General features: G+C 46.3%; 1 protein-coding gene across 1 annotated transcript in view; it reads right to left on the bottom strand.

The window, feature by feature from the left end:
• Window positions 1-1,310: 1,310 nt before the first annotated feature.
• ADAMTS9 (ADAM metallopeptidase with thrombospondin type 1 motif 9) overlaps window positions 1,311-13,990 on the bottom strand; it is an 86,220-nt gene continuing 73,540 nt past the window's right edge. Inside the window, 9 exon segments of the mRNA XM_080382776.1 lie at window positions 1,311-4,203; window positions 4,513-4,607; window positions 6,674-6,778; window positions 8,730-8,821; window positions 10,321-10,454; window positions 10,549-10,643; window positions 10,803-10,897; window positions 11,138-11,270; window positions 13,253-13,447. Coding sequence (XP_080238902.1) covers window positions 4,518-4,607; window positions 6,674-6,778; window positions 8,730-8,821; window positions 10,321-10,454; window positions 10,549-10,643; window positions 10,803-10,897; window positions 11,138-11,270; window positions 13,253-13,447 — 939 coding nt within the window. The 3' untranslated portion in view covers window positions 1,311-4,203; window positions 4,513-4,517.

Below are 13,990 nucleotides of genomic sequence, written 5' to 3' on the forward strand. Positions count from 1 at the left end.
TCTTCTCATTTTTCAAGGCATTTCCCCGGTTTCCAAGGCATGCCTATGCAGGAGAAGGATGTCTAGCAAATGTCCTGATTTAACACTATCTCCTTGAGATGTGCGTTTCCAGCAGCCTCCAAAAAAATGCATTTTATTTTTCTATAGAGGAAAAAATGCACATTATTGGGGCAGAAGAGGACACTGAAGAGATGAGGCAATCACCTCTGAAGCAATTAGTCCTCATCAGCTGTACAACGAGGCTGCAGAAGAGTGCTGTAATTTTCACAGAATAACTGGGCCTAAGCATCAAAAGTGTTAAAATGACTCTTTCATTTTGCAGGGCTGGAAGGTTAGATATGATTCAATGGCTGTGCAGACACCCACTGTTGGCTTAATTCCAACAGCATCTCATGTTTAGAATTTTTACAATTATTCATTGAAGAAAAATTATAGGAAAGAAAGATACCTTTAACATATTGGTCATTTAAACTAAGAATCATGCTTTTGAAATACTGCATGTTCTGTTTTCTGCATCTGACAGAATTTTAAGGTACCTTTCTTGTGCTGTCTCTCTCCTTTGGGACTTGAAAACCAGAAGCTGAAAAAGGCTGGAGCTGCCAGCACTAAGAGATACGCTGCATTTTCTGTGACAAAGCATAAGGAACATACAAGTGAGGATAGAAAAACGCAGCTTCTTTGCTCTTACCTGCGGCCTCTGGGGCAGAGGTGATACAAGACTCTGGCTGCAGTCTGTCACTTGGTTGCCCTCCTGGGAGCTGGTTCCCACATTCGCTTCCTTTTAACCCAGATTTCTTCTACCTGAATTTTTTTGTATATTTGATACTTTTTTTTCAGACTTAGAAAAGTTGGTATGTTTTTGCACATTTCTTTAAATAGCACTGCTAGCAGTGTGGACCAGGTCTGGTATCCCAGCTCACCCTTCAAAAACATTTGCAAAATGAACCGTTGTGTTCCCTTATTGTCCCATGGCAGGGGATGCCCTGGGTGCATGGATGGCAGCATCAGCCTGTCACCAGGCACATCCAAGTAGTGCACAAAGCACATCTGAGATGTGCTCGTGTATGTTTTGTACCTCAGGGTGCTCCTCTCCTGGACAGAAATTGGGGGCTACCAGTCTATCTGACCAGCAGGGCATGAGTGGACGGCTGTGGGTATTCTCCAAGGTAGTTCCTGGTCCACAGACTCCGACGTGGGCTTGGGACAGGGCTCCATATATATAAACAACCTTATTACCCTCCCTTATTCTTTTTGCGTGGGACAACCAAGCAAGGAACCCAAAGCTTGGAAATAAACACCAGCACAGAAAGGAATGTTTACCATTCAATGTATTATTCCCTTGTGTACAAAGTATTTTGCCTCTATAATAGCACACAGGTATTGAAATATGATGGCAAATGCAGAAAGACCATACAGACATGTCTTATGAGTCTTTTCATTTCCTTTTGAGTATAAGCAGAAAGAAAAGAAACACTGTACAGGAAAGTGCTTCCAAAAAAAACCCCAGTTTGTAGAAAAATAATGGCATTGATATACAAACCCCAGAGTTGTTTCCTGAACAAGGATTGTCTAATGTCTCTGGTCCTCAAAGTCTGCTCCTATTTAATGAAGCTCATTAATGAACCACAGGATCAGTGATCTATCTTTTTTTTTTTTTCCCTTCTAGTTTATTTAGTTTTGGTTTTTTTTTTTTTTAGGTTTCTCTTGCTCTGTTAATAGCTGCTATGAAACTATACGGTAGAAATGAATGTGTACAGGTCAAAATAATATTTCTTTTTATAAATAGCCATTCACTTCATTAGAGAAAATATAATAAGCCTGTACTTTCTAAGCACCACTGTTTCTTTCTCAAGTTCATAGTGCAATTTTCCCTTTTCCCCTACAGAAGTTTACATAAGTAATTATCATTAAAAAAAAAAAATAAATCACTATTCCATTACTACTCCTTCCCCCTTTCCCTTTTTCTTCTTTCTCTTTCCCTTTTCCCCTTTCCCTTTTTCCGTTTTCTTTCACCTTTGAAATGGTATTTTTGGCATTTTTCTCAGAAAGGTAGAATCTATGCATAGACATACAACACAGGTGAAAAATCAGCCTTTCTAAGATATGATCACATCTACTGATGCACTATTAAGCCCAACCCCCCAGATTACAGGTAAGAGTCTCATTCTCTCCTCGTAAGTTTGAATATTAGTAAGAGCAGCAGAGGCACACAGGGAACACGCGTAGAGCAGCAGTTCTGTGGCTGCTGGACTGTAACACAGTCCTGTGAGGTGCCTCCCGGCTGACGTGGACCAGTGGATCCCTGACTGCCAGGCTGGCAGCTTTCGCTCTGAAGGCTGGACACAGCCTGGCACGCACATGGGTTATGAATCCAGGGGTCGGATCATTCATCACGATTGATCTGACTGTTGAGTAACAGACTGATTACACATCCTTTGGGGAGCTCTGCAAAAGACTCACACAAGATCCTGAGGTTGCGTGTTTGTGAACCGTTTGCATCCAAAATTCAAAGAGTTATCTGAAGTAGCAGATAAGCCTCTCTGGTTTTCCAAACTGCTGGCAATTTGGTGCTGAAAAGCTTCCTTTCCTTGTACTTTGTGCTCCTGTCTGCCCCGACATATAAGGTGAAGGGGCAGCATCTTCCTATCACTAAGTAAAATTGTGGAGAAAGAGATAAGGGACATAGTCATAGACTACAAAAATAATCTGGTCACATCACCCCCGTTCAACGTGCTACGAAGCTCTGCAAAAACGTGTCATGCCACAAGCGGCGGGCTATGTACAGGCGGGAGCCATCACACAGCCACATTCAGCGCCTATGGGAGATGTCTCCTCAATTTTTTTATATATATATATATATATATAAATAAGCCAATGCTAAAGGTCTGGTTGTACATGGGATGGCGGATAGGCAAGGAGCACAGATGCCTTACCAGGAAGATCCGAAGCAATACAGAAGTAGGTGTAAAGCAGCTTGTTTTTGAAAGGGGGGGGACAGAGTTATCTGTAAGTACAGAGTGATCTTGTTGAAACAAGGCAGAGCTGGCACTGAAGCCTCCCTTTTGCAGATGGTCTGTGAGTGAGTAGGAAGCTGGGGAAACGCTGCAGGTGCCTGCAGTGGAGTCCCCCAGCCAAGAGGAAGGGGCGGCTTGGCTGTACTTGCTGTCCCCCACCCCCTGCTGCAGACCCTGTGGTCCTCACCAGCCCCATGGGGAGGTAACAGGGCAGGGATGCTTTCAGCTTCAGGTCAGGGTTTTGTGACAACGTCCGTAAGAAACTGCATCGCATCTCAGCGCGCAGCCCAGGGAAACATATGGCCCGATCAGCCTGTCTGGGATGAGTTAATACCCCGCTCCCAGATGGAGCCAGGAAGCACAGCGGCACATGCAATTAGGAGACAAAGATACGTTTTTTTTTTTAAAAAGCAAGTTCACTTCAGAGCCCTGTGAAAAAGGGGCTCGAGCTGAAGATCCACCCGCAGAGGAATTTTCCTAAACCTGGGGTAGATCTTCATTTATTTGAATCACCTGACAATTTTTCTGCTTTCTTCCCTTTTTCACTGATAAAGGCACTGGATTAACTAAAACTACAGAGCATTAATAAATATCACGTTAGCACCAAACCAGCGCTTTTAGCACTGGCCACAGAGGTCATGTGAAATTCAAAACATACCTAAAAGATAAAGATTGCTAATGCAACTAGCACTGTATTCATTGTCATGTTTTCCTTGAGTGCTGTTGGCCTAATCCCTAAAAATAAAATTTAAGCACATCTTGTGTATTTTCCTTACATAAAGACAGATTGAAATGCCAAAAATACCCCTATGCAGATTGTGTAGCACCGTAGAGGGCCAAAGCAGCCCATAACTGAAGGAAAATTACTGATTGAAAGTAAACAACTGAATACAGTGACAATAAAGTATCACTTGTCATAATGCTACATATAATGTAGAGTACGCAAAATGCAGTGGTTTGACTGCAGGATTTAACAATAAAAAATAAAAATAGTAAAAGCAGCCTTAATATAATGATTTTACGTACAAAAATATTAAATCAAAATAAATAATTCCAAACATAAATATTATACTGTACATTAAGAATATGCGATCTATATACACACATAAACAGATAAAAAAGTGGAAGGCAGAGGTATTGCATCGCTATCCTTCATCCGTCTCATCTCCGCTGGCTGCTCTCAGAGAACCTGGAAAATACAGACAAGGTGCACGTTGGGGAGAGATCATCATCTTTGCCTCTGAAACCTGTAACTAGCGAGATTGGCCCAAGAGTGGAGCCAAAGCAGGTGCCAGCAAGGTGGGACAGTGCGTTTCCAGTTGACAGTGTTACACCCTTAAGGGTTGCTGGGGGAAGCAAGGGCTGGGGGCACCAGATCCCATCCCTGGATGCTGCTTGGGTAGGTGGCTGTCACCGACTTTGCAAGCGTGGCCTGTTCTGCCTCTTCAGGATGTTTCGGGGAAGATTTCCCTTCATGTAGAAGCAGCTGGGAACTCACCATCGCTATAACACCTGAACATCGAGGCCTGTTCCAGATGATGGAGTACACTTCCCACAGTAACCGCCACATTTTCCTACTACTTTGGTACCATCCTGCAGGCAAAACCAGAAAATAACATCTCACGTGAGGGCTCAGGAATGCCATGCTGCAGAAGGGCCAGATCTAGGTTATTCTAGCCAGGGATTTTAATAGAAAATGTCTTGGAAGGGAAACAAATTATGCCTGAATCAATCTACAAAATCACTGTTATATTTAAACATATGCAAATGTAATTCTCTTTAGTGCTAGCAGGTCAGATGGTGAACACAAATAAGAAAGGGCAGTTTTGATTTATGGAGTTGAAAGATGCCCAAGGAGAAGGCCATTTGAAGGGATATCTCAAGGGTATCTGCTTTCTCCAATTTGCCCCACAGTGAGTAACTGTCATGAGTGGAAAGAGCAAAATCACACCTAGACAATAACAGCTCCTCAGCTGTGCCTGTGCACGTGAAGGGCACGGGAAGGATACTTGTAGGCAATATCAAGAAACATCCATTTGGAAGGGAAAGCCCTGGAGTGGCTCCAGAGCCAAGACCAAGGGAAGGCAAAGGCGTGATGCTATGCCGCTCGCTAAAGGTGCCATCCCCCCTCACTCTGCATTTCCACAGCCAGAAGAGACCAAGGAAAATGTGGAGTGGTCCTAGGGTTGGTCCAGTCTCCAGGAGAGCCCAGCAAGCATGGTGCGACGCTGGGCTTGAGTCATGAGATTAATACCTCCATCTGGCCGCCTTTATCCCACCTCTGCAGTCTTTCTCCTCTTGGTCATTGCAATGGACAGACAGTCCTTGAAAGGAATTCAACCCTCAATTACCAGAAAATTGGACTTAAGTGCAGGGCAAGCTTGCACAAAGCATTTATTTTTAAACGAGCTCCATCCTGCCCTTGACACTATTGATCTGTGATTGCAGCAGGCTGCTATCATCTCTTCCCACTATGCCTTTCTTCTGCTCCTGTGGGCAATTACACCTTTGAAACAGCACTTGACAGATGCCACCAGATGATGGAAGTAAGAATTGTCTCTTGGACTCCTTGTCCCTTAAAGTTTGTTTTAATTCTGCCACCTGTGATGGTGTCTGCTCTCCGCAACCCCAGTCAGCTGCCTGGGCTTCTCCATTCTGAAGTGGAGAATAGCAAAGCACCTGCCAGAACTAACATACAGGGGCTGTACTGGTCCTCTTCTACCTGCACTGGTGGATGCTTTGCTGCAGCATGGTCAGACCAGTAGCATTTAATTCTCCTTCAAGAGCACCAGCACTGACGAGGCTTATGGGCTCAAGGGGCTCTCCAGAGCCAGGGAGACTGAAAGCAGTCCAGGAGAAGGTATTTTGCAAATTGTTTTTTGTTAAATGATTATGGTGACCTCCTTAGGAGAGTTTTAACAGGGGCAATCGGTACGACTCACATGAAGTAAGAGCCAAAAAAGCAATCCTGGGTTTCTCCAATTTCAGGACATGACACAGAAGAGACAGCGTGAAGGCACACAGTGACAGAGGTGTTAACAGGCAAGCACATTAAGCTGTCCAAGCTCAGATTTGGCTGTGGGGTGATTCTGAAGGCCTGCCTGGCTTACCTGGAAGCCTTCGGTCCGCAGAGCCCCTGGCAGCTGCGGGGGACAGAGCCCCAGGGCGCAGTGTGCAGTGGGGCAGCCCCAGCCCACTGCAGCACCAGTGACTCCAGCCTCCCCCAGGAAGGTAAACCCAGCCCAGTGGGAAGGTCCACGTCCTCCACACTTCATTAGCAATGTTTTGGGAATAATTCCTACTCAGAGCACTCACCTGGCACCCAGACCCTCTCTGGCAGGTCAAGGCAGCCCTGACTCCGTGGTCCTGCCTGCCACATGATGCATGCTCTGTGCTGGACATCTCGGACAACTAATTAAGGATATGTCTGCCCCACAGCACTCAGCATTTTCAGCTTCACGGTTAAGCAGACTCACTAATTAATTGCAATAACTCAGATCAAGTTAAACCCACTAGCCTCCCCCAGTTACGGGCAACACTTTCATGTCAGATGTTAGTTCTTTGTTAGTCTCTACTTGGAAGATGTTGCCACGGAAGACAACACGGCAATTAAAAACTTCTTTTGAGTGGGTATAACCATAATTAAAATCACAACTTACTGGGGATTTTTGAATTTCCGACACTGCGTAATTCCCTTGTGAGAGCCACTTTGCTGTTCCTGTTAAGGACAGGCCTGTCCCGTAAAGGTCTATGCTAAAGCGACCCTAAAAAACAAGCAGATGAGCTCAGTTAGCCTCCAAAAAAGCCATCCTTTGGCCTCCTGTGGCTTGCCACGGTGTCACTTTCCTAATAGGATCTTGCCATCAATGTTTGGAATTTTCCCCATCGCTCTGATAGTGATCAGCACAGATTGCAGGAATCACAGCGTGTCTCGGGTTAGGAATTTCCGGGTTAGGAATTTCCTTCTCGCTGGTGGCTGCAGGGAAGGAAGGGTTTTATCTTGGCTTTGTACTGATTTCTCAGTTTTTCACTGCTTTTTCTCAGTTTTGTGCTGCTTTTTCGCCGTTTGCCAGCTGAGGGCATTCTTGGCTTTTCCACGGCAAACTGTGGAGCCTGACGTGCTCCAGCAGCTGATGGGAAAGGTACCCCAGGGATGTGCTGCAGCCACTCTCACTGTTCCCTCCTCAACTGGAGAGGGCACACTTGTCCTTATTTTCCTTATTTTCCACTGGATTTATTCCCCCCCCCCGGCCTCAACTTCAGTAAAATCAAAACTCATTCATTCGTTTATTTCTTAAAAATGTCTTTCGCTTCACTCCACCCTGTCTCAAAATGCATAAGATGGATGGAAAAGTAAGGGCTATGCCTGCATCCAATGCACAACCCCCCAACCTTCCCCTTCACCCCCACAGTGGACCCCAGCCCTGCCCGTTTCTGGACCCGGGGGGGACCCTTCCGACACATCCCCAGGCTGACCCACAGCCCAGCACGGCTGCACGGTACCAGATGGCTGTTAGCTTTGCTCCTCAAACTGCCTGCCTTGGAAATGCCGATTTTCTGCGAGGAGCAAACTGTCTGGGTGAGATGGGTGGATATTAACATTCATGAGCCTTCCTGAGGTAAGAAGTCAACCCCTAAGCCGCTGAGCTGTGCAGGAAAGTGTCAGCTCTGAAAGCAGGGAGGGAAGGAGATGGAGGGGTTTGCCCTCTGCCGTCTGTTGCTGCGACTCGCTGCTTAATGCCCTTTGCAAACACGGTCCACCCACTATCTTGAACTATCCAAACATATCACTTATCATCCCCCAGCTCCACAAAAGCTAGGTGTGCTGGGAACACCGAGCAAGCCACCTATATTAGTCTCCTAAAGACTTTTGAGAAAGCGTATTTTTTCCAAGCCACTGGGCTACATGTCCTAGATCACCTCCCAGAGCTAATGAGGAGGCAACGTAGCCTGTACCCAGCTCCATGTTTGCATGGCCAGGCACCTCACGGCGCTGGGACAGGCTGGATTTGCCCTGATGTGCAGGCACCGCCTTCACTTTGTCAGCATCTTGCCAGCCCCAAAGTGGAGTGAGTGACGGTCCCACCGTGTTGCAGTGAAAATAAGCAGTGGGGCATGGGGATGGTGGGGCAGCAGCTGGCAGCACCACTGTGGTCTCTGACAGATGGGCTGTGTCCACCCAGCAGCAGAAACCCAACCTGTTCCTGCAAATGCCCTGTCCCTGGGCCTCTTCCCCTGGAGATGACATGGCAGGAGTCCCACTGTCTGTCTGCTGCCTCCTCCATCCAGAGGGGTTATCTCACCCATCTTCTGGTGGTGCCAGCAGATGTGAGGTTGCAGAGCGCAGAGGAGGGCATCCTGACAGCCTGATTCACTGCTGTTCCCCTGCCCGCACTTCCACTGAGCCCTGCCGTGGACCGATCCCCTACCTTCACCTACGCATGCAAAGCCCAGCCCTTCTCCCACAGCTTATTTCTTCCTCCTTTTCTCCTTTACTGTTGAGTGAGGCCCTGGGGAATGTCCTGATAACGACCTGTCATTTTCCCATATGGAAAATGCAAAACACTTTCTGCACAGACAAAAGGAAAAGTTTCCCATGGCTGAGATGAGAATGTGATGCTCACAGAGGTTGGGCTGATGCGATCAGCAGTAATTAACAGAGGGCCTGAACATAACAAATGGCACCGATTCCTATGAAATGCTATTGTCAAATACCTGTGGGCATTTGGCTGCGCTGTAGCAGTCCCCAGCAGTGGCATAAGGAACAGGTCGTCCATCATGTGTCCGTGCAAACTGTAAATCAGTCGCTGTGGAGAATAGTTGGTGAATAACACAGAAAGATAGATGCAGGGAAAGAGACAAAATAAATGTAAACGTGCTCTTCGCTAATGTTTAAATTCACTAAAGCTGGTTTCATACATTAATCTTGCGAGTCAGACCGGTGGTTTTCTAGTATTAAATCCCCCAATTCATCCCACATGTGACTGCCAGCACATGGGCACTGAATTCAGCAGGACACGGACATGTTCAACATTTACAGCTCAGTTTAAGCACATCGGTGATTTAGGGCCGAGGTATAAATAACGACAAAACTCGACCCCCTGACTTGGTTTTTATTTATCAGAAAATTCCCCACTTTCAAGAAGGCATGGGGACCTCCTAAATCTCCTCTTAAACAAAGGCAAACAACCATCTCTGCGCTCTCCGGCTGCCCCAGCCCAGGGGTCGGGGTTTCAAAGGGAATTGGGGTATTTTGCTCTGGAGGGATCTGAAGTAACCGAGACTCATTTAGATGGGGATGTGAGATAGCTCCTGCCTGACAGGGGTAGGTGCCCAGATCCTTTTGAAATTCAAAGGGAGCTGGTATCAGGTTCCCTGAGGGTGGTTCCATTGAGATCTTTACCTAGGAGCTTTTACAGACTATTAGTAGCCTTTTACAGATGGATAGACTGGGAGGTCTCAGGGCTTGAAAATTAAGTGATAAAAAAACCTTATCAGATAAAGCGTCATTTTACAAGGAAGGATTTTGATTCGCTAAAAAAATCTCTGCTATTTACTGAATGAACACCCAACGGTATGTTGTATTTTTAAAACATTTTTAAATGTATGTTGTATTTTTAAAACACTTGCTGGAAACTGATAGCATCCCTGGAGTCAGGGGGTCTGAAACCGTAACCCTACGGGATGCCGTGGGCTCTCTGGCAGCAGGATGGCTCCCAGCTCCCATGAATGATGAGAGACACAGGGTATCACTTATATTGCATAGTTACAGTCCCTTCCTCCCCTGCAAATCCAGGGCCCCAGCTCCATCACTCTCAGTACAAGTTACTTCCCCATGGTCTGGCTCTGCCAGGAGCCTCCTCTGCCCTGGCCCAGAGGGAGCAGCATCCCATCCCCAGTGGAGTCCCCTGCACTGGGATCTCCTGACACATCTGTGGGTAAAATGGAGGGGCAGCTCCTCCCCGGTTAAGCTTTCTGTCTGAGTCCAATCTGGAAATAAAATCCTTCCGAAAATACACCGGCCTGCCGGGAGCACGCAAATATTCATTCTGCATAGCAGATGCACCAGCAACTGTCTTAATATTTTCCTGTATTACAGAGAATTAGCATGAGCATCTCTGATGTACTCAAGTTGCAGTCTCTAAGCGTAAAGCAGCAAACAGGTGACCAAGTTTAAAGGAAGCAGCTTTTAACAGGAGAGCTCAGGAATATTGCTCACTAGAGTCCTACTGCTTGCTTGTAGTTACAGCTATATTTGCGTAAAATAAACATATTTTTTTAATGGCAAGGCCCTGTTTTTACTCACTTATTATTTGCATAGTGTTCAGGTCCAGCCTTACTTTGCTGAAGGTGGAAAACCCAGCTGCTGTGTAATCTTTCCTACACTGGCAGTCTTCTCGTCTGCTCCCGTTATACGGACATTCAGTCGGGTTATGCAATCTAAATCAAAAGAAAACCCTTTCTACTCATGACCGGAAAATATTGCCAAGGAAAATAAAAATATTGTGAAGCTCAGGATTAAAGGATTTCTTACCTGTATCCATACACTTCTGAAAAATTCTCTGCATCCCCATTTACAAGGGTCACATACTCCTTTGGGCTGTCAGTGTGCATCCCAGAGCAATATACCTGAGAGAGAGAAGCCAGAATTTTGTCAAGCATCATGTTCAAAGGGACCGCTGAGAAAACCGAAGATAGAAAATCCAAGAGCAGAAGTGAAGAGCGCATGCAGGGTCCTCTTGCACCTTTAGGAAATGCATTAACTATCAGTCTGTTGCCGAAATGCACCTTTAATGTCTTTCCTTTGACTTGAAGGAAATATTCACCATCTTCAGTGACACCTTTGAGGTTTTTAAGGTCTTTGCAACTCCTTGGTAATTCACCTGAAACAAAACAGAAATACTTGTAGTCACTGAGCAACTGTACATCAGAATTTCTTTTGTAACACTATGAGGCATCTAAAGCACCAAAACACCTTGCTTATTTTTAAGAGGTTTCCCTGAAGTGCCTTAGTGCTTAGTTGGATGGCTCCCAACGCTTGGAAATATTGCATATCTCTAGGAGTTTGATGGGAAAAGATGCTGAAGAGAAAGGCAAAGGAAGGTGAAAATCCGCAGACTTACAGTCATGAACGTTGTGGCATGTCCTCCTCTCTTCAGGTTTCAGATCTGCAGGGCACAAGCTGCTGACCTGGTCATCGTTTGTCAAACACTGCACCGACCGGTGCATGACTCCGATGCCACAGGTGACAGAACACTGCAAGACAGAAGTCAGACACTTGTATTTTATCTCAGAGGTTTCTGGGCTCCAGAAGAACAGAGGCAGATGGTTTTCCTTGTATCAAGAGACAGCAGCAAAAGCCCCTGTCCTGCAAAATGTGGAAACATTGGCTGGATTTTAATCACATCAGTAGTCTCTTGGATTATTAATAATTTCATTATTATTATAATCATCATTAATTAGTTCAAGAAAGGCTACCATATTTTGCTTAGCACTTCCACACTTTACTGTATGAGGAAGTTGGTTAAGATGAACCCATGAGCTCAAGTGAAATTGTTTATTTTTCACATTAGGAAGGTGGTGCAAGAGAGGAGTGTTCAGCAGAAGGCCTGAAAGGTATAAATCCTCTCCTGCTGGCTTGGAGACATTGCTTGGGTCACTGACAGGGGCCTCTGAACAAACCTGACATGGGTTGTTATTTTCTATCCAAATCGCACCAAAAACTGCAGCCTCCAAACCCCGTCTCCCTTCACTCTCTGGAAAAATGGCTAAATCTGCACCAACGCTGGGTCATACCCAAACAGCTCAAATCAAGGGCAACCTTAAGGCTGATGTTGCACGAGCTACTGGAGTTACTGAGCTACCAGCTCGTCCAGGCTAGTTGCTGCTGAGCACAGGCTATGGGGTGGGCGGCATCTTGCTCCGCCTCTGCAACTTGTTCTTTCAAGTACTTGAGAACTGAAAATCAGCTCTTCCTACAGGTACCAGGTTAGCCTGCCAAGAAAACGCTGCTGCTCATCTATTTAGAATTGATTAGACTAAAGGAGCACACCATGAAGGAGACTGTCTTCAATGGCTCACGGTATTTGCAGCGTGGCGATCACACTTCATCAGGTCCAAATCCATAAAACTTAACTAAGGAGCTGAGCAGGACTCTTTGCCCATCAAAGGTGATGGTATTTTACATTAAATCCCTTTGAAAAACAGAGATGAGAAGGGTCATGGCCCTGGATAGTCACTGGGACATTCAGCAGCCCAAAGCGAGGAGGAAGGGCTTGCTCTCTGAAAGGGATACTCTTTGCAATGAAGTTGTAGTAACGAGTTGGACATTTTGCACTGAAATTCTGAGGGAAAATGCCAATTAATTGAGGCTGAGCTCTTTTGCTGTAACTCCTCTGCCCTGACTTGCAGGCAGGAACTGAAGCTTCCTATGTGTCAGGAGGAACTTTGGTTTCAAACAGCTCTTCCATTTACTGCGACAGCTTCCACTGCATTTTGCTTGACTTGACCCTCGTCGCCTCGTAGAGGTTTGACAAATTCCCCCGAATGCCTAAGCTGGGCTAATACATCAAATTTATGGGAGAAACACCACATTTCAAAGAATGTCAGAAGCCCAAAGAAGTGAAATGTTACCACCTTAACTAAAATTTGATCTTGTAGTTCAGGCCCCAGAAGAGGCTTGACACAAGTAACTTTGGCAGAAGGGCGAAGTTCTTTCCCCTGCCCTGTCCAGCATTTGGGGCAGGGTGAAAGGGGGAGCAGGGCGAAGAAAGAAAAACCTTTAAGGTTTTAAGGCTCTAATTACCAGTGTTTTGGCTTACCGGTGGTTCCCAAGTCTTGCTCGTACACATGGCCAAGTGGGATCAACCCCAGTTGCCAGCTATCCATCAATCCTTCTAGCACAGGGCTTTCCAACCCTTGTTTTCTGATGGTGACTCCACTTTCTGACTAAGCATTCAGCATGATTGTCAACACTGCCACAAATTTTGGCTACATCCGAATTTTCAGCAATCATGACTCTGCTTGTAGCTGCTGGGACTCCCCAATGCGATGGGTTTCAGTCTGGAGCACGGAGCCCTACACACGCTGGGGCTGCTGCTGCACGAGGGTATTCATCACATTAATTTATGCAGCTCTTAAACATTCCCCCACCAAACCTTCAGACCATTTCTCTAGTGTAAAGAAAAACGTTTGTTGCAATTTTGTTGGTTAAGGAAAAAGAAGTTTGCCAAACTTACGCTCCCCCAGTTGCTGACGCGCCAGGACGCCGAGACAGGGCACTCCCCCAGGTAGCAGGGCTGGATGTTGGGTGGCTGCGTGCCAGGACAGTTGACAGTGTTCTGGTACCCATACTCGTAGTGGTCTTTCCCAGTGTAAATCTCACTGCAGGACACGAGGCGCTGCCTGTATCCCTTCCCGCACGTGACGGAGCACTGTGGGCAGAGGAAGCGCCTGTTAGCACCATATGCTTTGGGAAGGCTGTCTGGAATCGGGAAGAAAAGCAGGCTTGCCAGGTTTTAAGATGGCAAGAATCTCCGTAGGATCACCAGTAGCTGTTTAAGCCAGCCATGAGTACTGTGAGTGGCTACAAGTGGGCTGGCACCTGACACTGACCTCCAGCACCCCATTCCTCCCTGTGCTGCCCCTACAGCTGCTCCAGGACTCCCTAGTCCAGGTTGGTTCCTGGGCAAAAAAAGGAGCAGAAGATCCCTGGGAACTCAGAAATGCTTCTGTGATTTGGGGTTTCTCTTTTTTTTTTTTTTTTTTCCCTGTGGGGATACACAGAAAATGATCAAAATTGACCCTGAATTGCAGGTACTTGGCAGCAACTGGAAGGAAGGGAAGGTTTTCTTTGTAAATACAGGACAAACAGTGCTTCTGACCTCCTCACCAGAAGGCTGAGTAGGAGCTGGGGAGAGCTGAGCTCTGGCTCCGTGAGCCCTCGCCCACCTCTGTCTTCATGGGCTCGAGTGCTC

This window comes from Falco punctatus (assembly GCF_963210335.1).
Source record: "Falco punctatus genome assembly, chromosome: 4".
Taxonomy (NCBI): Eukaryota; Metazoa; Chordata; class Aves; order Falconiformes; family Falconidae; genus Falco; species Falco punctatus.